General features: G+C 42.1%; 1 protein-coding gene across 2 annotated transcripts in view; it reads left to right on the top strand.

Moving 5' to 3' along the window:
- FBP2 (fructose-bisphosphatase 2) overlaps positions 1–22,721 on the top strand; it is a 40,121-nt gene that overhangs the window by 5,235 nt on the left and 12,165 nt on the right. The window contains exons 3-5 of one of the 2 annotated variants that reach the window (XM_067744800.1): positions 1,626–1,718; positions 12,746–12,886; positions 22,098–22,235. In XM_067744800.1, the coding sequence (XP_067600901.1) occupies positions 1,626–1,718; positions 12,746–12,886; positions 22,098–22,235 (372 nt within the window). The remainder of the gene's footprint in view (positions 1–1,625; positions 1,719–12,745; positions 12,887–22,097; positions 22,236–22,721) is intronic. The other variant, XM_067744801.1, reaches the window with a different exon arrangement.

Here is a 22,721-nt window from a genome sequence, read left to right as displayed (position 1 = left end):
AAAAAAAAAGCTGGTGGCCAAAAAATTCAACCGATATTCAGCTGCCGTACGGTAACGCCAAATAAACGCTAAGACTGTTGGCCCTTGTTTTGTACAGTGGGTCCTGGGGACAAGGTGCCATTTCCTTGTGATTAGCTGAAAGGATGGAAAAAGTAAAGTAAAGCCAAATTTATCGAACACTTGCTGTATGGTGGGGACTGTGCCAAAGCACGTTATACTTGTTGTCTCACATAATTAGGCTAAGTCACACCTATTATTTTCAACTTTCAACTTCCACCGATATGACCCTTGATTATCTCTCTGATCAAATCTCACGTTTTCTTTCCCCGTTGGCCTGAGCTACACAGGTCTTCACGCTAGTTCTTGAATACTTCTTGCTTGTTCCCACGTCAGCTCGTGAACTTTCTCCAGCATATGCCTGATGTTCAACAAATATCTGTTGAATGCATGCATGTGTGAAATGAAGGGGCTGAACTGGCTTATCTACAGGGAGAATGGGGAATTTCCAAGTTTATGAATTCCACTGCCCTCCCCGCTTCACCTCCTGTTGAACAAGGAAAAAAGAAAGGAGAAAAGGAAGAAAGAAAGAAAGAAAGAAAGAAAGACAGAAAGAAAGAAAGGAAAGAAAGAAAGAAAGAAAGAAAGAAAGAAAGAAAGAAAGAAAGAAAGGAAGGAAGAAAGAAAGGAAAAAAGGGAAAGAAAGAAAGGAAGAAATCTCACATTAAGCTAGGGCATTACTCATTGGAAAGTCAGGGGAAAGGAGATTAGTGGTGGGAAAAATGACTCCCATCTTACTTGAGGCTCGATCACCAGTGTTTAATTAGCCAGGACACCCCAGTCCCCAACACTAAGGCTCTCACAGAATCTTGCACATAGGAGGCCTGTAAAAAGTATCTGGTGTTTTCTTTCCCCCGAGCTGCCGGCGACAGCAGCGTGAGTGGGCATGAGGGACATGGTGTCTCAAGGCCCCGCCTACTCTGTCTCTGGTCGTCACATCAGCAAGGTAGGGTGGATGCAGCAAAACCCAGAGGAGTATTTTTATTCTCCTGATGTAGTCATACATAACAGCTATTTTAATAAGACACACCCAGAGGCCCTGGGACATTGTTCTGAGATTTTCTTTCAGTAAAAATGTGCTAAAATGAAAAAAGCCTGTCTGGGGAGAGGCTCAGAAGTATCAGTAAATCAGTAGCCGACCTTACTGTGGACGTGGGTAGAGCTTATCCAAGGTCGTCTTCAGCTTCTCCACCTCTTCCCTGCAAGGTGCCCATTTCAGACCTGGTTTCCTCTCACACCCTCAGCAGCTCTGAGTCCCCACTGGTCCCAGGTAGGAGGGGAGGGCGGAGCCAGGGCAGGTGGGAGGAGAGCTATTTGGAGGCGGGTGGGACCTCCGTCACCCACTGTGGGTGTCAACTAATCTGTTTATGGGCAGGTGGGCTCTGAGCTGCACAGTTAATATGTGCTGATACACTCTGCACTCCTTAAGTAATTGCATTTTTTGATAAGGATATCCCTTTGCTCTGAATCGCTTTTGGTGTAGCGTTGTCTGACACACACAGCCACGTACACAGAGTGTGTTGCTCGGAAGGTGACCTAACCAGGTGTTCTGCCCTCTGCGCATGTAGGGGAAATACGTGGTCTGCTTTGACCCACTGGACGGATCTTCGAACATCGACTGCCTGGCCTCCATTGGAACCATATTTGCCATCTACAGAAAGGTGAGTAAACAGTATGCTCTGTAACACCTCCTTCCTCTGGTGGTTCCAAACGTTCCTGGGCTGGGAGCCACGAGTCTGGAGTTCTAACCTCGGTCCTCCCACTAACCAGACACACCGTGGCAGGCAAGCCATGAACCTCGCTCTGCCTCGGGCTCCTCCTTGAATACCCGAATCGCTCATTTCCTTCAGTCCTGTTCTCGGCGTTCCTAGGAAGGGAGGGTGAGCTGATAGATGGGGCCTTGTTCTGAAAATCTGGAGGCAACACAGATGCCAGACGTGGAATTAGGTTCCTGGTGGCATCTGAAGGCGCCTCTGTTCCTTCCTTGTGTATCTTAAATCTTACTGCGTTTGCTTTCTGTTGCTGCTGTAACAATTCACCACACATTTAGAGGCTTAAAACAACCTCTATTAATTATCACCCAGTTCTTGGGTCACAAGTTTGGCAGGCACGGCTAGGTTCTCTGGCTTGTAAGGCCAAAATCTTGGTGTCAGCCAGCCTGGCATCCTATTGAGAAGAATTCGCTTCCAGGCTCACTTAGGCTGTTGGCAAAATTCACTGAAACGGTCAACATCCATCCCCGCACATAGTTACAATTTGTGTGTGTGTGTGTGTGTGTGAGTGTGTGTGTGTGTGTGTGTGTGTGAGAGTGTGTGTGTGTGTGTGTGTGTGTGATGAGGACTTTTAAGACTACTCTCACAGCCACTTTCAAATAGACAATACAGTATTTTTTTTTAAACATCTTTATTGGAGTATAATTGCTTTAAAATGGTGTGTTGGTTTCTGCTCTATAACAAAGTGAATCAGCTATACATATACATATATCTCCTCCCTCTAGCATCTCCCATCCACCCTCCCTTTCCCACCCCTCTAGGTGGACACAGAGCACCGAGCTGATCCCCCTGTGCTATGCGGCTGCTTCCCACTAGCTATCTATTTTACGTTTGGTAGTGTATATATATCCATGCCACTCTCTCACTTCATCCCAGCTTACCCTTCCCATTCCCACGTCCTCAAGTCCATTCTATACATCTGCATCTTTATTCCTATCCTGTCCCTAGGTTCTTCAGAACAATTTTCTTTTTTTTTTTTAGATTCCATATATATGTATTAGCATACAGTATTGTTTTTCTATTTCTGACTTACTTCAGCCTGTATGACAGACTCTAGGTCCATCCACCTCACTACAAATAACTCAGTTTCGTTTCTTTTTATGGCTGAGTAATATTCCATTGTATATATGTGCCACATCTTCTTTATCCATTCATCTGTCGATGGACACTTAGGTTGCTTCCATGTCCTGGCTATTGTAAATAGAGCTGCAGTGGACATTGTGGTACATGACTCTTTTTGAATTATCGTTTTCTCAAGGTATATGCCCAGTAGTGGGATTTCTGGGTTGTATGGTAGTTCTATTTCTAGTTTTTTAAGGAACCTCCATACTGTTCTCCATAGTGGCTGTATCAATTTACATTGCCACCAACAGTGCAAGAGGGTTCCCTTTTCTCCACACCCTCTCCAGCACTTATTGTTTGTAGTTTTTTTTTTTTTTTTTTCTGTATGTGGGCCTCTCACTGTTGTGGCCTCTCCCGTTGCGGAGCACAGGCTCCGGACGCGCAGGCTCAGCGGCCATGGCTCACGGCCCAGCTGCTCCGCAGCATGTGGGATCCTCCCAGACCGGGGCACGAACCCGTGTCCCCTGCACCAGCAGGTGGACTTTCAACCACTGTGCCACCAGGGAAGCCCTGTTTGTAGATTTTTTGATGATGACCATTCTGACTGGTGTGAGGTGATATGTCATTGTAGTTTTGATTTGCATTTCCCTAATGATTAGTGATGTTGAGCATTCTTTCATGTGTTTGTTGGTTGTCTGTATATCTTCTTTGGAGAAATGTCTATTTAGATCTTCTGCCCATTTTTGGATGGGGTTGTTTGCTTTTTTGATATTGAGCTGCATGAGCTGCTTGTAAATTTTGGAGATTAGTCCTTTGTCAGTTGCTTCATTTACAAATATTTTCTCCCATTCTGAGGGTTGTCTTTTCATCTTGTTTATGTTTTCCTTCGGTGTGTAAAAGCTTTTAAGATTCATTAGGTCCCATTTGTTTATTTTTGTTTTTATTTCCATTTCTCTAGGAGGTGGGACAAAAAGGATCTTGCTGTGATTTATGTCACACAGTGTTCTGCCTATGTTTTCCTCTAAGAGTTTTATAGTGTCTGGCCTTACATTTAGGTCTTTAATCCATATTGAGTTTATTTTTGTGCATGGTGTTAGGGAGTGTTCTAATTTCATTCTTTTACATGTAGCTATCCAGTTTTCCCAGCACCACTTATTGAAGAGGCTGTCTTTTGTCCATTGTATATTCTTGCCACCTTTATCAAAGATAAGATGACCATATGTGCATGGGTTTATCTCTGGGCTTTCTATCCTGTTCCATTGATCTATATTTCTGTTTTTGTGCCAGTACCATACTGTCTTGATTACTGTAGCTTTGTAGTATAGTCTGAAGTCTGGGAGCCTGATTCCTCCAGCTCCGTTTTTCTTTCTCAAGATTGCTTTGGGTATTCGGGGTCTTTTGTATCTCCATACAAATTGTGAAATATTTTGTTCTAGTTCTGCGAAAAATTCCATTGGTAGTTTGATAAGGATTGCATTGAATGTGTAGATTGCTTTGGGTAGTAGAGTCATTTTCACAATGTTAGTTCTTCCAATCCAAGAACATGGTACATCTCTCCATCTGTTTGTATCATCTTTAATTTCTTTCATCAGTGTCTTATAGTTTTCTTCATACAGGTCTTTTGTCTCCTTAGGTAGGCTTATTACAAGGTATTTTATTCTTTTTGTTGCAATGGTAAATGGGAGTGTTTCCTTAATTTCTCTTTCAGGTTTTTCATCATTGGTGTATAGGAGTGCAACAGATTTCTGTGCATTAATTTTTTATCCTGCTACTTTACCAAATTCATTGAGTAGCTCTAGTAGTTTTCTGGTAACGTCTTTAGGATTCTCTATGTATAGTACCTTGTCATCGGCAAACAGTGACAGCTTTACTTCTTCTTTTCCGATTTGGATTCCTTTGATTTCTTTTTCTTCTCTGATTGCTGTGGCTAAAACTTCCAAAACTATGTTGAATAATAGTGGTGAGAGTGGGCAACCTTGTCTTGTTCCTGATCTTAGTGGAAATGGTTTCAGTTTTTCACTGTTAAGAATGATGTTGGCCATGGGTTTGTCATATACAGACTTTATTACGTTGAGGTAGTTTCCCTCTCTGCCTACTTTCTGGAGGATTTTTATCATAAATGGGTGTTGAATTTTGTTGAAAGCTTTTTCTGCATCTATTGAGATGATCATATGGTTTTTTTCCTTCAATTTGTTAATATGGTGTATCACATTGATTGGTTTGTATATATTGAAGAATCCTTGCATTCCTGGGATAAATCCCACTTGATCATGGTGTATGATCCTTTTAATGTGCTGTTGGATTCTGTTTGCTAGTATTTTGTTGAGGATTTTTGCATCTATGTTCATCAGTGATATTGGCCTGTAGTTTTCTTTCTTTGTGGCATCTTTGTCTTGTTTTGGTATCAGGGTGATGGTGGCCTTGTCTAATGAGGTTGGTAGTGTTCCTCTCTCTGCTATATTTTGGAAGAGTTTGAGAAGCATAGGTGTTAGCTCTTCTCTAAATGTTTGATAGAATTTGCCTGGAAGCCATCTGGTCCTGGGCTTTTGTTTGTTGGAAGATTTTTAATCACAGTTCCAATTTCAGAGCTTGTGATTGGTCTGTTTACATTTCCTATTTCTTCTTGGTTCAGTCTTGGAATGTTGTGCTCTTCTAAGACTGTGCCTATTTCTTCCAGGTTGTCCATTTTGTTGGCATATAGTTACTTGTAGTAATCTCTCATGATCCTTTGTATTTCTGCAGTGTCAGTTGTTGCTTCTCCTTTTTCATTTCTAATTCTATTATTTGAGTCTTCTCCCTTTTTTCTTGATGAGTCTGGCTAATGGTTTATCAGTTTTGTTTATCTTCTCAAAGAACCTGCTTTTAGTTTTATTGCTCTTAGCTATTGTTTCCTTCATTTCTGTTTCATTTATTTCTGATCTTATCTTTATGATTTCTTTCCTTTTGCTAACTTTGGGGATTTTTTGTTCTTCTTTCTCTAATTGCTTTAGGTGTAAGTTTAGGTTGTTTATTTGAGGTGTTTCTTGTTTCTTGAGGTAGGATTTTATGGCTATAAACTTCCCTCTTAAAACTGCTTTTGCTGCATCCCATAGGTTTTGGGTTGTCTTGTTTTCATTGTCATTTGTTTCTTGGTATTTTTTGATTTCCTCAGTGATCTCTTGGTTATTAAGTAGTGTATTGTGTAGCCTCCATGTATTTGTATTTTTGTACAGATTTTTTCCTGTAATTGATACCTAGTCTCATAGCATTGTGGTCAGAAAATATAGTTGATACGATTTCAATTTTCTTAAATTTACCAAGGCTTGATTTGTGATCCAAGATATGATCTATCCTGGATTATGTCCCATGAGCAGTTGAGAAGAAAGTGTGACAACATGGTATTATTAACTCTAGTCTCGATGCTGTACATTACATCCCCAGGACTTACTCATCTTATAATTGGAAGTCTGTACTTTTGACCACCTTCACTTATTTCACCTACCCCACCCCTTGCTTCTGGAAACTACCAATCTGTTCTCTGTATCTATGAGCTTTTTTTTTTTTTAGAGTCCACATGTAAGTGAGATCATACAGTATTTGTCCTTCTCTGACTTATTTCACTTAGCATAATGCCCTCAAAGTCTATCCATATTGTTATGAATGGCAGGATTTCCTTGTTCTTTATTGCTGAATTTTATGTATATATATCTGTGAAAGAGTGATTTCATGTCCTTCAGGTATATACCCAGAAGTGTAATTGCTGGATCTTATATAGCTCTATATTTAATTTTTGGAAGAACCTCCATACTGTTTTCCATAGTGGCTTCACGAATTTACATTCCTACAAGCAGTGCCCGAGGATTCCCTTCTCTCCACATCCTCACTGACACTTTTTATTGCTGATCTTTTTGATATTAGTCATTCTGACAGGTGTGAGGTGCTATCTCATTGTGGTTTTGATTTGCATTTCCCTGATGATTAGTGATGTTGAGCACCTTTTCATATAACCGTTGGCCCTTTGTATGCCTTCTTTGGAAAAATGTCTATTCAGTCAGATCATTTGTTTTTATGCCATTGAGTTGTGTGAGTTCTTTGTATATTTTGGATATTAATCCCTTATTCTATGTATTATCTCCAAATATTTTTTTCTTTTTCATTTTGTTGATGGTCTTAATAGCTTCTTAAAGCCAACTGATTTAAAAACAAAGAGGAATAATGGGGGAGGCTCTGCATGTGTGTGGACAGGGAGTATGTAGGAAATCTCTGTATCTTTCTCACAATTTTTCTGTGACCCTAAAACTGTTCTCAAAAAAATGAAGTCTTTGAAACAAAAAAAGAGGAATATTACTATACGTAATATGGGATATTCACACTTGAATTTTGGTGATTTTGAATACAGAGATTTTGTCTTAAAATTCAAATAAACCAGAGGCTTTGAAGGCTAGTCCAAATAACCATAGATTTTCTCTGATACTGTTTCTAAAGAAGTGGGGCAAGTTTGAGAAATGAATGAGACATGAAGAGAAAGCTTTGTGATGTTTAAGCAATATCTAATGAGAGAGCAGCTTGCTTCAGAGACCTCATGGGGCTGTCACAGCCTCTTAGAACCTTATCAAAGCCAGGGATGGTGCCCGTTTCTGACCAGGATTTCTTTGATTTTCTATAAGCATCAAGATAGAAGTTTCAGGACTGTCAGAGAACTGTCAAAAGTATTTTCTTCCCCTTATCTCTGAAGAGCATTGCTAAAACACCCTTCATGATGTCCCATACTGCTTTCAGCTCCCTGTTCTATGATTTTCCTTTTTCTTGAAGTTGACATTTTCCATTTCCAACAGTCACAGATTAGACAAAGTGCAAACTCTCTCCCTTCAAGACATCCAGAACTTTTGGATACAATATATCATCCTTTAAATTCGTGGCTGAGCTCATTGAAATGAACAAGCAATAAACACAAGGTAAGGGGCAGAGGACCAGAATCAGAAAAGTGAAAACCAGAGGCTTAAGAGGAGGACTGAGGGAGTTGTCCTGATGTGAGGAGCTGGTCTTGTTGATCTGAGTAAATCAAGGGTGTGGGTTTTAACACCCCTACAGGGTCAGGAGACCCCGTCTCCCATTACTATGGGTAAGTCAACCTCACCAAAATTCTACTCTTTTACTGACATAAGGATACATAGACCAGTGGAACACAAAAGAGATCCAGTGGAACACAAAAGAGATAAACCCACACACGAATGATTGCCTGATTTATGAAAAGGCAATACTGAAGTTTAATTTGTACAGGATGAACCCTTCAATAAGTGATGCTGGTCCAGGTGAATATCGGTATGAGAAAAAATGAACTTGACTCCTACTTCACACCATACACAAAGATTAATTAAAGACCAGAGACTTCACTGTAAAAAGTAAAGCTATAAAGCTCCTAGAAAAAAAACCACAGGAGAATATCTTCATGCCTTTGGGGAAGGTAAAGATTTTTTAAATAGGACATAAAAAGTACTAACCATGAAGGAAAAGGCTAGGAAACTGGGCTTCATTGAAACTAAGAACTTTTGTTCATCAAAAGACAACATTAAGGATGGACCTAGAGATTGTCATACTGAGTGAAGTAAGTCAGACAAAAATAACTATATGATATCGCTTATATGTGGAATCTAAAATAATGGTACAAATGAACCTATTTACAAAACAGAAATAGGATCACAGATATAGAAAACACACTTATGGTTACCAAGGGGGAAGGGGAGGGAGGGGTAAATTGGGAGATTGGGATTGACATATACACACTACTATATATAAAATAGATAACTAATAAGAACCTGCTATATAGCACAGAGAACTCTACTCAATACTCAATAATGACCGATATGGGAATGGAATCTAAAAAGAGTGGATATATGTATATGTATAAGTGATTCACTTTGCTGTACAGCAGAAAGTAACACGACATTGTAAATCAACTATACTCTAATAAAAATTAATTTAAAAAAAAGACAACATTAAGAGAGTAAAAAGGCAACTACAGATGGATGGAAAAATTTTCAATGCATACATCCAACAGAGAACTCATATACAGAATAAATAAAGAACTCCTACAAATCAATAAAAAATACTGTCGATCTTATCAAAGGAATGGGCAAAAGACTTGAACAGGAACTTCAAAAAAGAGATTTTTTTCCCCAGCTTGTTAATAAGCACATGAGAGATGCTCAACATCGTTAGTCATCAGGGAAATGGACATGGAAACAGCACTGAGACATCACCCCCAACCAGAGTGGCTAAAATTAAAAAGACTAACCATACCAACTGTAGATGAAGAAACTGGAATTCTAATATATTGGTGGTGGGAGTAGAAAATGATACAAACACTTCAGAAAAATTTGATAGCACCTGCTAGTATTAAACATATACTGATACACTATGGCCCAGCAAGTCCACTCCTGGAGTGCACCCAGGATAAATGGGTGCCTGTGTTTGCCAAAAGATGTGTACAAATTATTCATAAAAGACCCAAACTGAAAAAAATCAAAAAGTGTATCAACATAAGAATGGATAAATAAACTGTGATATAGTCACACGACAAAAAGCTACATAGCAATGCAAAAGAACAAACTATTGCTATGTGCAACAACACAGATAAAAATCACAAAGACATATGTTGTGAAACATAAGCCAGATACAAAAGAACACATGCTTTGTAATTTCATTTATAAGAAGTCCAAAACAGTCTTTTGTAATTATTCTTTTGATGTCCAGATGATAAAGGCCAGAATAGAGGTTACCTTGGGGGAGGTGATAGTGACAAAAGAGGGTATAAGAGAAACTGCTAGGTGGCTGGAAATATTCTATAAATTGATCTTAGTAGTTACATCAGTATGTACTATATATATGTAAAAATTCATCAAACTGTATAGTTAAGATTTGTGTGCTTTGCTATATGTAATTTATACATCAATTAAAAGAAAAATAATCAACTTTCCAAAAAAAGACACTATAAATAAAATTAAAAGGCAGATGACAATTGAGGAAAATGTTTGTAACATATAAGGTATTTATATCTTTCATATATAAAAAGCTATTAAAATTAAAAATAAGAAGATGAGTACCCCGATAGAAAAATAGGCAATGACATCAAACAGGCAACTTACAAAATAAGAAATAAAAATGGTCAGTACATATATAAAAATTTACTTTATTAATTATACAAAATGGAAATTAAAGCAGATGTCTTTTTTTGCACCTATCAAACTGGCCAAGTTGAAAAGACAATACTATCTTATGTTTATCAGATTCTGCATGGCAACTTTTCAATATGTATCAAAAGTATTTTACCCAATACTTTTATTATTTGGAATTTCTCTTGGGAAAATAATCAGAGAAACACATGTTTATGCACTAGATTTTTCATCTCAGAGTCGTTCTGATATTTTAAAACATTTGGAGACATCAAAAGGATAATGTAATACTATAACTAACTCTACACATATAAATTTGATAACTTAGATGAAGTAGACCAATTCTTTAAAAAGCACACTACTATTACTCACTCAGTATGAAATAGATAATTTGAACAGCCCTATAATTACTAAGAAAATAGAGTTCAAAAGAGAGATCTCTAGGCCCAGATGGTTTCACTGGAGAATTATACCAAATGATTCAAGATGATTCAATCTCTTCTAGAAAAGAGAAGGGAAAGGAATACTTCCCAGTCTATTTTCTAAAGCCAGCATTACGCAGATACCAAAACCAGATGAAGACAGTTCAGAAAGGAAAACTACAGACCAATATCTCTCATGAATAGATGCAAAATCTTCAACATAATATTAACAAATAAAATTCAACAATGCATAAAAAGAATTATATACCATGAGTAAGTGGGTTTACTCCAGTGATGGAAAGCTGGTTCAATATTCAAAAATCAGTCAGTGTAATCCACCACATCAACAAGCTTAAAGAAGAAAAATCATAGAACCATGTCCATCAATGAAGAATAACCATTTGACAAAATTCAACACTCAGTTATAAAACAAAACAAAACAAACAAACAAGAACTCTCAGGAAGCAAGAAATAGAGGGGAAACTTCCCTCAACTTGATAAAGAACATCTATAAAAAGACAACAGCTAACATTATATTTAGCAGTGAAAGACAAAATGCTTTTTCTCTAAAATCAAGAACAAGGGAAAGATGTCCAATCTCACCACTGTTATTCAACATAATGCTGAAAGAGCTAGCCGGGGCAGTGAGACCAGAAAAAGAAATAAAACCATACAGATTGGAATGAAAAACTGTCGATAGGATGGTCCATGTAGAGAACTCCTAAGGAATCTACAAACACCAAAACCAAAGCCGGCTTCCTAGAACTAATAAGTAAGTTCAGCAAGGTCACAGGATACAAAATCAACATACAAAGATCAATTGGATTTCTATATATCAGCAATAAACATATGGTAACTAAACTTTAAAATACGATACAATTTACAGTTACTCAAAAAAAAAAGGAATAGTAATTCTACCAGTAATTTCTGATGAAAGTAATCAAATAATATGTCTTGTATGGAGAAACATACCATGTTCATGGGTTGGAAGACTCAACATTGTAAAGGATGTTAATTCTCCCCAAACTGATATATGTATAGGTTTGACTCAATTTCTCTCAAAATCCTGGCAAGATATTTTGTAGATATAGATAAGGTTATTCTAAAAGTTAAGACTATATGATATTAACAGAGGGATAGACACATGTTCAATGGAACAGAACAGAGAACCCAAAAATGGTTTCACACAATTTATGGCTAACAGCTTTTGACAAAGTTGTGAAAACAATTCAATGGAAAAAGGAGTCTTTTCAACAATTAATGCTGGAGCGACTGTATATCCACAGAGGGAAAAAAAAAGAACTCAACCTAAACTTTATACTTTATACCAAAATCATCTCAAAATAGATTCCAGGTTTAAAGGTAAAACTTTATTTTTTATTATTATTTTTGGCTGCGCTGCACGGCTTGCGGGATCTCAATTCCCTGACCAGAGATTGAATCCGGGCCACGGCAGTGAAAGGCCGGAATCCTAACCACTGCACCACCAGGGAAGTCCCTCCTTGCCTTTTTGAGCACAAGGAAGTAGGGAGGGACGAGCCCTTCAAGAGATACCTGGAAAAGTAGGTTGTGAAATCCAGTCTCAGGTGTGGCTCTGCCCCTCCTTCAAGGACATTCGCTCTTCCTTCGTCAGCATGCCTGCCTTGCCCCGTCTCTCTGAATTCCCATTCCCATTGTCACTGTTAGTGCTGCTGGCCAAAGAGAGAGGCTTCCTCAAGAAAACGTCCAGAACTGTAGACTTGGGGACAGACAGGGGCAGTGTCTTCAAGGGGCAGCGCGTGGACGGTGACGAGCTCTGGGCCCAGCTGCCTGGGTTGACTCCAGCTCCTCTTGATGTTGGGTGAGTTATCCAGTCGCTCAGGCTCTGAGTTCTTCATCTGAACGATGGAGGTCATAACGGTATCTACCTTGGAGTGCTGTTGTGTATGTAGAATGAGGTACTGCACAAAATCAGAGCTCAATGACCTTGGTCGTTATAATCAGCAAGGAGCATGGGTTATGATTTTTAAGAGAAGGTGTAGTTTTAGCACTTTGGGGTGCTGTTCTTGGCAGGATGGAGACAAATACTTTCAGAAAACAGGGAGAAGTCCAAGAATGGCCTTTGCAATGGTTCAGCTAGAACCATTCATTAACATGGCAACGCGTTTCCTCCAGATGCATTTGTTGTGGCTTGAAATTCTAGAACTGCGTTTCCTCCAGTGGTTCAAGTAGATCTGAAATGCAGGCCTCTGGCAAAGGGTTCTCTCCAGAGACAGTAATGTTTCCCTTTTCTCTTTTGCAGACCTCAGAGGATGAGCCTTCTGAAAAGGACGCCCTGCAGCCTGGCCGCAACATTGTAGCCGCGGGCTATGCACTCTATGGAAGTGCAACACTGGTGGCTCTTTCCACTGGGCAAGGAGTGGACCTCTTCATGCTTGACCCAGTAGGTACCCAATAAGACAGTATGGGCCTTTGTGCTTTAATTCCTGTCCTCTGAGATAATTTCCTAGTCATTCCTAATACTTGCTCTTGGGGCCAGAGAGTCTAGTTTGGAGAACCAACAGAATCATCTAAAAACATTAAGAACCTCTGTTCAAGTGAGGGCATTTGAGGGGTTCTACGAAGTCAATCATAGCAACTCAGGCCCGGTTCTTAAGGAATTTATGACGAAAAAATGCATTCAGTTTCTTTGGTTTATGGGAATGCAATGACTTAAGAATTCCGATGATGCCAATTTCCAGCCAGAAGCATGGATTCTTTAGAGTAGCACCATCCACTAGAACTTTCTGTGATGATGGCTATGTGCTGTAATCTGTACTGTCTGTTACGGTGGCTACTAGCTTCCTGTGACCATTGAACATTTGCTGTGTGGTTAGTGTGACTAAGAAACTGGGTTTCTAAATTTTATTTCTTTTTAATTAACTTAAATAGCCACATGTGACTAGTGGCTACCCTACTGGACACCAGTTTGGAGGACTTCCCCTAATACACATGTTCTTCCCAATGGGAGGAGTGACTGGTAGAAAGCTATTTTATCAGATTCTGTGTTGTTCTCCACACTTTCCACAATGAGAAAATGCTCAGAAGGGGAAGAAGCACAACCTCTGGGTAGATGAAAAATATGATAGCATGACGCTGTTTGGAGGACGACATAATTGGATAAAGACACAAGAGTTCAAAAATAAAGGGTGAGCCTTCATGGCAAATGTACATTAAAAATGTTCAGGAGAAATTTTGGAAAATATGTGTAACTTATAGAATTTCTCTTTTAAATGCTGGATGTTTTGCTTATTACTTGTGAACTACTTTGCTAAATATAATCAGGTCCTGTGAAAACTCAAATTTTTTTTTGCGGCATGCAGGCCTCTCACTGTTGTGGCCTCTCCCGTTGTGGAGCACAGGCTCCGGACGCGCAGACTCAGCGGCCATGGCTCACGGGCCCAGCCGCTCCATGGCATGTGGGATCTTCCCGGACCAGGGCACGAACCCGTGTCTCCTGCATTGGCAGGTGGACTCTCAACCACTGCACCACCAGGGAAGCCCTCAAATAATTTTGACCAAAGTCCATTTCAAAATTTCCAGTATTCTGTGAAGCAAAAGCTATTGTTCAGTATTTCAACTTAATTTGAAATTACAAATGTTTATTGAGCATCTAGTGTGTCCCCAAATACCATTCTAGGCAGTGGAGGGAGATAATGCACTGATCAAACAAACATTTTAGACAAACATTTCAGGATTTTACATGCTGGTGCATGTGAAACCGCACAACTCAGATTGGGACTTGAACTGTCTTTTAATTGAGATCACACACCTGGTCTCAGGTCTCAGGTTCTTTATGTCTCATCGCAGAAAGAATTCAGTGAGAGACAAAGTGATATGTGAGAAGTGGATTTACTTAGAGAGATACACATTCCATGCACAGAATCTGCCTCAAAAGGCAAGAATGGCCACAGGACATGGGGTTGTCTTGGAAAGTGAGAGTGGCCAAAGCAGAAACATATTCCACAGACAGAGTGTGGGCCATCTCAGAGGGCCATCTCAGAAGGCAAGAGGCCCGGAAATATGGGGTGGTTAGCTTTTTATGGGCTGAGTAATTTCATAGGCTAACGAGTGGGAGGGTTATTCCAACTATTTTGGGGAAGGGGCAGAAATTTCCAGGAATTGGGCCACTGCCCACTTTTTGGCCTTTTATGGTCATCCTTGGAACTGTTATGGTTCTGGTAGGTGTGTCATTTAGCATATGCTGGTGTATTACATTGAGCGTATATACGAGGCTCAAGGTCCACTGGAAGTCAAGTCTTCTGCCATCTTGAGCCTAATTGATTCTAACCAGTTTTTGTTGTGTCCTCAATGGCTCTGTCATTCTTTTCAAGGTTGTGCCCTGCCCCCTTCTTTCCTGTTTCACATGTGAGTGGAGGGAAGGGGGTTACAAATTTCAAAACAGTTAAACTAAACTTTATAGTATGGAAATAGGGTATCTTTTATTTTTTAAAATTTTTATTTATTTATTTATTTATTTTTTTAAAAACTAAACTTTAGAGTATGGAAATCTGGTATCTTTTATTTTTTTAATATTTATTTATTATTTTTAAAAATTATTTATTTATTTATTTTTGGCTGCATTGGGTCTTCGTTGCTGCGCGTGGGCTTTCTCTAGTTGTGGTGAGTGGGGGCTGCTCTTTGTTGCGGTGCGTGGGCTTCTCATTGCTGTGGCTTCTCTTGTTGCGGAGCATGGGCTCTAGGCGCACAGGCTTCAGTAGTTGTGTCACGTGGGCTCAGTAGTTGTGGCTTGCGGGCTCTAGAGTGCAGGCTTAGTAGTTGTAGTGCACGGGCTTAGTTGCTCCGCGGCATGTGGGATCTTCCTGGACCAGGGCTTGAACCCGTGTCCCGTTGCATTGGCAGGCAGATTCTTAACCACTGCACCACCAGGGAAGTCCATCTGGTACATTTTAAAGTCTAAATTTTTCACATATAAACCCATCAGAGCAAAACGCATTGCTGTGTCGGTTTACTGATGCTCTAATTTCTCCTTATTTTCATAGAAGCAGGAATCTGTAGTTCACAAATAATGTTACTGAGCCCAAGCTTGTTCTGCTTGCCGCATGACAGCCAATAAATTTGAAGACAAGGTGCTGAGGCAAGGAATAGCGACTTTATTTGGAAAGCCGGCAGATCGAGAAGATGGCAGGTTAGGGTCCCCAAAAAACCATCTTACTGGGGTCTGGATGCTACTTTCATTTATACAACAGAGACTGGGAGGAGGTGAGGAAGTGAAGAGGCCATTAGTTTTGCCTGTCTTGGCCAACATGGGGAGGTGATGTGTTAATTTCTTCTTTTGTGCAGCCATTCACAGGTGGTCAGGGTCAGATTATCTCCCTGTGAGCTAAGCAAAGGCACTTTAGTTTAACATTCAGGCACAGGGTAAGGGTTCCCTGTGGCAGGCCATTATGTATGATTATAATAACAAAAGCAACAAAAATCAAAGGTTAAAGTCAAAGAAACAGATCAACATGGAGTCTGATTTAGCTCTTCCCTGCTACAATAATACTCTCAGAATAGTAGCTGACAGTTAGACAGTGCTTATTAAGTGGTGGATAGGTATCTGTTCTTAGCAACTTGCATATATTAATGTATTTAAGCCTCACAGCAGCCCTGTGAGAGTAGGTCCTACTATTATTCTCATTTTCAGACGAGGAAAGTGAGGCACAGAGAGGGTAACTTGCCCAAGGTCATGCTAGTAGCAGTGGAGCCAAGAGTCACACTCAGGCTGTGACAATTGTGTTTTTTTTTTTTTTTTTGCGGTACACAGGGCTCTCACTGCTGTGGCCTCTCCCGCCGCGGAGCACAGGCTCCGGACGCGCAGGCTCAGTGGCCACGGCTCACAGGCCCAGCCGCTCCGCAGCATGCGGGACCTTCCCGAACCGGGGCACGAACCCGCGTCCCCTGCATCGGCAGGCGGACCCCCAACCACTGCGCCACCAGGGAAGCCCGATAATTGTGATTTATAAGAAAAAAATAAATTTGATCATTCAGATTGAAACAGGAGGGAAGGGGGCAGGGCACGACCTTTGAAAGAATGACATAGCCCGAGGACATGACTTAAACTGATTAGAACAAAATGGGTCCAAGATGGCGGACAAGTCGACTTCCACTAGACCTTGAGCCTCAGTATATGGTCACTGTAACACATCAGCAAGCTAAATGACACACCCACAGGTGCCATGACAGTTCCAAGACTGACCATAAGGATCAAAAAGTGGGCGGTGGCCCAATTCCTGGAAATCCCGCCCCTTCCTGTAATAGCTGGAATACTCCTCCCACTCATTAGCCTATGAAATTACCCACTCCTATAAAAACTGACAGCCCCATACCCTGGTTCCTTTTTCACCTTTTGAAATGGCCCACGCTCTGTGGAGTGTGTTTCTCTCTAAATAAATCCACTTCTTACCTATCACTTTGTCACTCACTGAATTCTTTCTGCAGTGAGACATCAAGAACATGAGCTTCATTAAGTCCTGAAACCAGGTGTGGGATCTCGGTTGGAAGACTGGGTTTTGGCCAGGTTTGAGTCCTAGCAGTGTGGGTTCAAGTCCCAATCTGGGTTTAGGCTGTGTTCGAGTTCTGGCACAGGGGTTCAAGGTCCAATCTGAGGTGCACGGTTTCAAGATGACCAAAATATATTCCTCATATATTTGTTATTCATCCATGGTTCCTGGCTCACAGCTCCCAAAACCCTTGGAATTTCCTAAGTGCTGAGAGTGCTAAAGGGGTCTTTTGTTATGGTAATGAGGTGACTTCTGGAAGGCTCCTAAAGATGGGGGCTGGTTTCCAATGGACCCAACCACGTGATTAGAGGGTTGGGACTTTCAATCTCACCCCCTGGCCTCTGAGGAGGGGAAAGGGACTGGAGGTTGAATCAATCGCAAACGATTTAATCAATCATGCCTATAATGCCTGTATAATGAAGCCTCCATAAAAACCCAAAGGACTGGGTTCAGAGAGCTTCTGGGTTGAGACTGAGGAGAGTGGTGAGCCTGGAGAGGGCAGTGGAGCTCTTCATTCACCACTTCCCTGTGCGTCTCTTCCATCTGGCTGTTCCTGAGTTATAGACTTTTATAAGAAACCAGTAATCTAGTAAGTAAAGTGCTTCTTTGAGTTCTGGGAGCCACTGTAGCAAATTAACTGCCCTGAGAAAGAGGTCCTTGATGCCAAAATCTTGGCTTTCCTGCGTACTTCTGCTGAACAGAAATATGGAGACAGAGTTGAGAAGAAAGAAAGCTTTATTTCTTTGCCAGGCAAAGAGGGAACACAGTAGGCTAGCGCCTCAAGCACTGTGCCCCCCACCCTGGGGAATAGGGAGAGGTCTTATAGTCTGGGCTCCTGGTCAGAGGTATGTGATAAGGATCAAGGCAGTAACAGTCTTGCATTCTTTCTTCTGTAAAGTTTCAAAAGGGTGGGCGTGCTGACAAGATTAGGGTTGTACAGGGTCTCAGGTGGTCAGGTCTCCTAATCTTGATGAGCTTCTCTGGTCCCTTTTATCTTACCTTAGGTGGTTTCATGGCTGCTCCTCTCTTAATTAGCAACTATTCGAATCTGCCCTTTGGAACTCAGGGAAAGTCACGGAGGCTGGAGTCTTGCCTGTAAGAAATGGGGGACAGAAAGCCCTCTATGCCTGGGAGCCCCACAGGGCCCTGCTTAGTTTCATCCTGAGAACCTCTGATTTATGGCCGGTCAGAATTACAGGTGACAACCTGGGTTTGGAACTGGCGTCTGAAGTGTCCCCACTTTGGGAGAAGGCAGACTTCTAGGACTGAACCCTTCACTTGTAGAATTTGATGCTATCTCTGTGTAGATAGTGTCAGAATTGAGTTGAATTTCAGACACACTGCTGGTGTCCGAGAATTGCTTGGTTGAATGGTTGCAGGAAGGGGGACCCCTTCCAGGGCCCGAGAATGGGCTCTTGTCTAACATTTGGAAATGAATTGTCCAAGGAGACACGTGCTCACAAAGCAAGAGACTATTGGGAAGGAGCGCCCAGGCGGAGAGCAGCAGGGGAAGGGAACCCAGAACTGCTCTGCCACGTGGCTCACAGTCTTGGGTTTTATGGTAATGGGATTAGTTTCGGGGTTGTCTCTGACTGAGGGTCCTTCCTGGTGGTGCCTGCATCGCTCAACCAAGAAGGATTCTGGGAGGTTGGTAGGATATATATATGGACTGGGGTCTCCTCTCTCCTTTTGACCTTTACCGAATTCTTCCGGTTGGCGGTAGCTTATTAGTTCCATGTTCCTTACCAGGACCTCCTGTTGTAAGATAACCCATGCAAGTGGTTACTATGGTACCTGACCAGGGCAGGCAGTTTCTGTCAGTGGTTCCCTTAACAGTATGGGTGGGACTCCTCCCCTACCCACCCCCGCAACACACACACATAAACACACATAAACGCACACACAGAGGAAGTGGCCTTGGCACACCAATTCACAGGCAGTTTTGTGTTTAACTATCATACCAGACAATTTTGAATAAACTCTCTCGATTACAAGCAAAATATCTCCAAGAACATTCTGAAGTGGTTCTACGGGTAGTAGGGAGGTGCCTTTGGCTCAGGGGGCCAGCTGAAGGATTCTAGAGACACAGTTCATGCTTTCCACCTTCGGTCATGATAGGGGGGCCCAGTCTGGATACAGGTAGGCCAGACAGTTTGATTACACATCAGAAAGAAGAGACGAACCATAGCATGCTCTCTGCTGAGCTCTCTTTATTAGCCTGAAAACCCTTTGCATCACATCACCCTACTACAAAGGACACTTGAGCAAGGACGCAGTGTATGAAGCTGAGGACAAGTTTGAAAGGTTGACTTCAAGTTGAAGCAGCTTATGGCAATTGTCACAGGTAGAAAACCATAGAGGGTGGCCAGCAGGTTACTCAGGCAGGGCCTCACAGGCCAGAGTTCCTTGGTGGGGCAACTAAGAGCCTGCCTGATCTGTGAGTTTGCAGGGCTGGTAATTTGATTTCGTCAGAGCACACATTTTGTTCAGGCACGGAGAGACCGCCTCACGTTAACCAAACTCTCAACTGTGGTATAAGCCACAACGACAAGGCATTTGTTTACAAATAGCAGATATCATTTCTGGGTGACAAGGATATGGTGCCTGATAATCAGGTACCCTCTTCTCAAAGCTGTGGGAGGCCCTTTTTGTTTTTTTTTTTGCGGTACGTGGGCCTCTCACTGTTGCGGCCTCTCCCGTTGTGGAGCACAGGCTCCGGACGCGCAGGCTCAGCGGCCATGGCTCACGGGCCCAGCCGCTCCGTGGCATGTGGGATCTTCCCAGACCGGGGCACGAACCCGTGTCCCCTGCATTGGCAGGCGGACTCTCAACCACTGCGCCACCAGGGAAGCCCTGTGGGAGGCCTTTTTAATATTCAGTGGGTGCCAGTGATCACACAGTCAGAAAAAGACATTTATTTTCCAGGTTAGAGTAAGGCTCTACAGCCAGTTCCTCCATCCCACAATAGGGAACAACTCTCCAGGGGCCTGAGTGTCTACACCCACAGCCCCTGGGGTGGATAAGTAAGAGAAGACATTATTTAGACAACAGTATCTGTCTTTGATCTTTGCTGATAAACAAAAAGAAAAGGATCCTGGCTAAACTAAGTAAAGGACTTACTGTATTAATGGGAAAGCTCAGGCCCCAGGCTAGAGATGGGCAGGTCTGGGAAGCGGGATTCACAGGAATGGTCCCACAGGACAGCCTGTCTGGTCTGGACACCACCCCTGATGCTGTGTCTCTCCTCAGGTTTCAAATGCCAGGAAGGGGTATGTAATTTGTTAAGCTCAGTCCGTTGCCTGACCTTGGGCTAGAGGAGGCCCAGCTTAGAGTCTTCTTAGACTGGCCTCCAATGAGAAAAGTTAATTATTCAAAGGAAGTTCGGGTACTTTTAGGACGTGGAACTCCATGCTGAGCTGCTCCAAAGCAACCAATGTCCAGAGTAAGTGATTAAAGCTCATGATCCAGAGACCATCAAGTACTTCCCCGCAACATAAGAAGCTGGTTTACTAGCAGGGGAGAAGGCACTCTGGAGGAACCATGAGGCACTGTGCTAAGAGGGGGCTGGCTTGGGCTTATTATAGCCCTTGGGGTTTTGCTTGATGATTCTAAGGAGTATTTGGGAAAGAGAGGGTCAGTTCTGGATTGGGTGTTGTCTAGATGCGGGTATGATGATTGATGGTGTATCTCAGTTTGTATGTAGGAGGTGGGAAGTTTAAAGTGACGGTAGAGATTCAGTGGTAAAGAAGCACTCATACCTCACATGTGGCAGAAGAGGCGTGTTGAGTTGTTTTTGCATTTGAGTATCCTCATCGTTGTCTTATTTCAGACACGGTCAGTGTGGCCTTGTCTCTTTGTGGGAGTGTTGTAGACGTTCATTCGGAGCCTTCTAGCTGCGAGCTGTCGTCATGGGGGATTTTTATTTTCTCAGTCTTCAAAGTTTAATCAAAACTGATTAGATTTCCAGGGTCTGATTTTCTTCCTAGTGACTTAGAGAGACATCCAGCCTTTCAAAGTGAATCTGCAGCTAGCTAAGTACATTCCTAGGGATGAGACTGTCAGCGCTCTAATTCTGAGGATTTAAAAAACATTTATCGGGCTTCCCTGGTGGCGCAGTGGTTGAGAGTCCGCCTGCCGATGCAGGGGACACGGGTTCGTGCCCCGGTCTGGGAAGATCCCACATGCCGCGGAGCGGCTGGGCCCGTGAGCCATGGCCGCTGAGCCTGCGCGTCTGGAGCCTGTGCTCCACAACGGGAGAGGCCGCAGCAGTGAGAGGCCCGCGTTCTGCAAAAAAAAACAAACAAAAAAAACCATTTATCAACTGTTCCTCATGCTGAGCGAATACAGTTTCTGACTGAAGGGATTTCTCTTTACCCATATAAGAGTAGTTGGGATACAAGGAACTTTGAATGGTTTCCAACATTGAGTCGTTAAGATAAACAAAATAACTGGGCGCTTCCCTGGCGGTCCAGTGGTTAAGACTCCACGCTTCCGATGCAGGGAGCACAGGTTCGATCCCTGGTTGGGGAACTAAGATCCCACGTGCCTCACCATGTGCCTGCCCCCCCCCCAAAAAAAAAGCTGAACTGAATGTGGAAGAGGATGGCAAAAACATTATAGGAAATACAGGATAAATAAGTTAAAGAAAAATAACTGGACCACAAATTAGTGGTCTAACTGCATCCCCCACTTTCATGACAAATCCCATTTGAGTAACTCTTTCCTCTCATTGTTGATGGCCCAAATCTTCCTGAAAACATTAGGAATTAACCGGGGGTGAGAACTTGGGGGATAAATACAGCTAGGTTCTTTACAAATGAGTAACCTAGCTACGGTGAAAGTTACAAAGGAAATTTTCCCTCTTTTTCCTTTGAATTATTTTATTTCTTGTTATATCACTGCTTGAGCTGCCTGTGCAGGTTCCGTATTGTCACTGTTCTTTATACAACTCATCAAAACGTCACTGGGCAGGCTGCAGAGGACCCGGCAAACCCCAGGGTTCTTTTAGCAGACCCACATCTTCTACTGTTCTCTGGTTGTTGGTGTGTGCTGTTGGCTTCTGTTTCCTGGTATCTCTCTTCTTCCTGGTGTTTCTTTTCACCTTTCTAGGCTCTTGGTGAATTTGTCCTGGTGGAAAAAGATATCAAGATTAAAAACAAAGGAAAGATTTACAGCCTCAATGAGGGCTATGCCAAGTACTTTGACGCCGCCACTACAGAATATGTGCAGAAAAAGAAATTTCCCGAGGTGAGTGAAGAAAGCTAAGGCAGAAGCAGGGGGAATGCTGTCTCAGTGGGTTCCTGTTTTGGGGATGGCTGTCGGGGCCTGGCTGAAAGAGGTTGATGCCCCTGTTTATGGCTCCGGACCGTATGAGAATGGCAAACTCTGACTTTCTTCATAAGCAATCAAAGTCTTTCATAGCTAAAACTTACGTAGTATAGATAATACTCTCCAGGTGAGTTTTTCCAGGAGAAATTGTCTATGAAGAAGGGAGAGGCCAATATTTCAAAATCCAGAGTTTCAGGTCAGAGCATCTCCCCTGTCATGTTTTGCTCAGCTACCACCTGTGCTGATTCTGGTCACTTAATTGTATTTAGGTGGAATAATTACATTTAAAAGTACCATTCCTATGCTCTAATATCAAGGCCTGCTGTTTACTCCAAGTTTTAGGAAGGTCTTTGGCTCTCAGTGTGATCACCGAGTCCTGGACTTCATGTGGCTATTAATATAGCC

Source organism: Pseudorca crassidens, chromosome 7 (assembly GCF_039906515.1).
Source record: "Pseudorca crassidens isolate mPseCra1 chromosome 7, mPseCra1.hap1, whole genome shotgun sequence".
Classification (NCBI taxonomy): Eukaryota; Metazoa; Chordata; class Mammalia; order Artiodactyla; family Delphinidae; genus Pseudorca; species Pseudorca crassidens.
The sequence above is the reverse complement of the archived record's forward strand: the minus strand, read 5'-3'. Positions and strand labels throughout refer to the sequence as shown.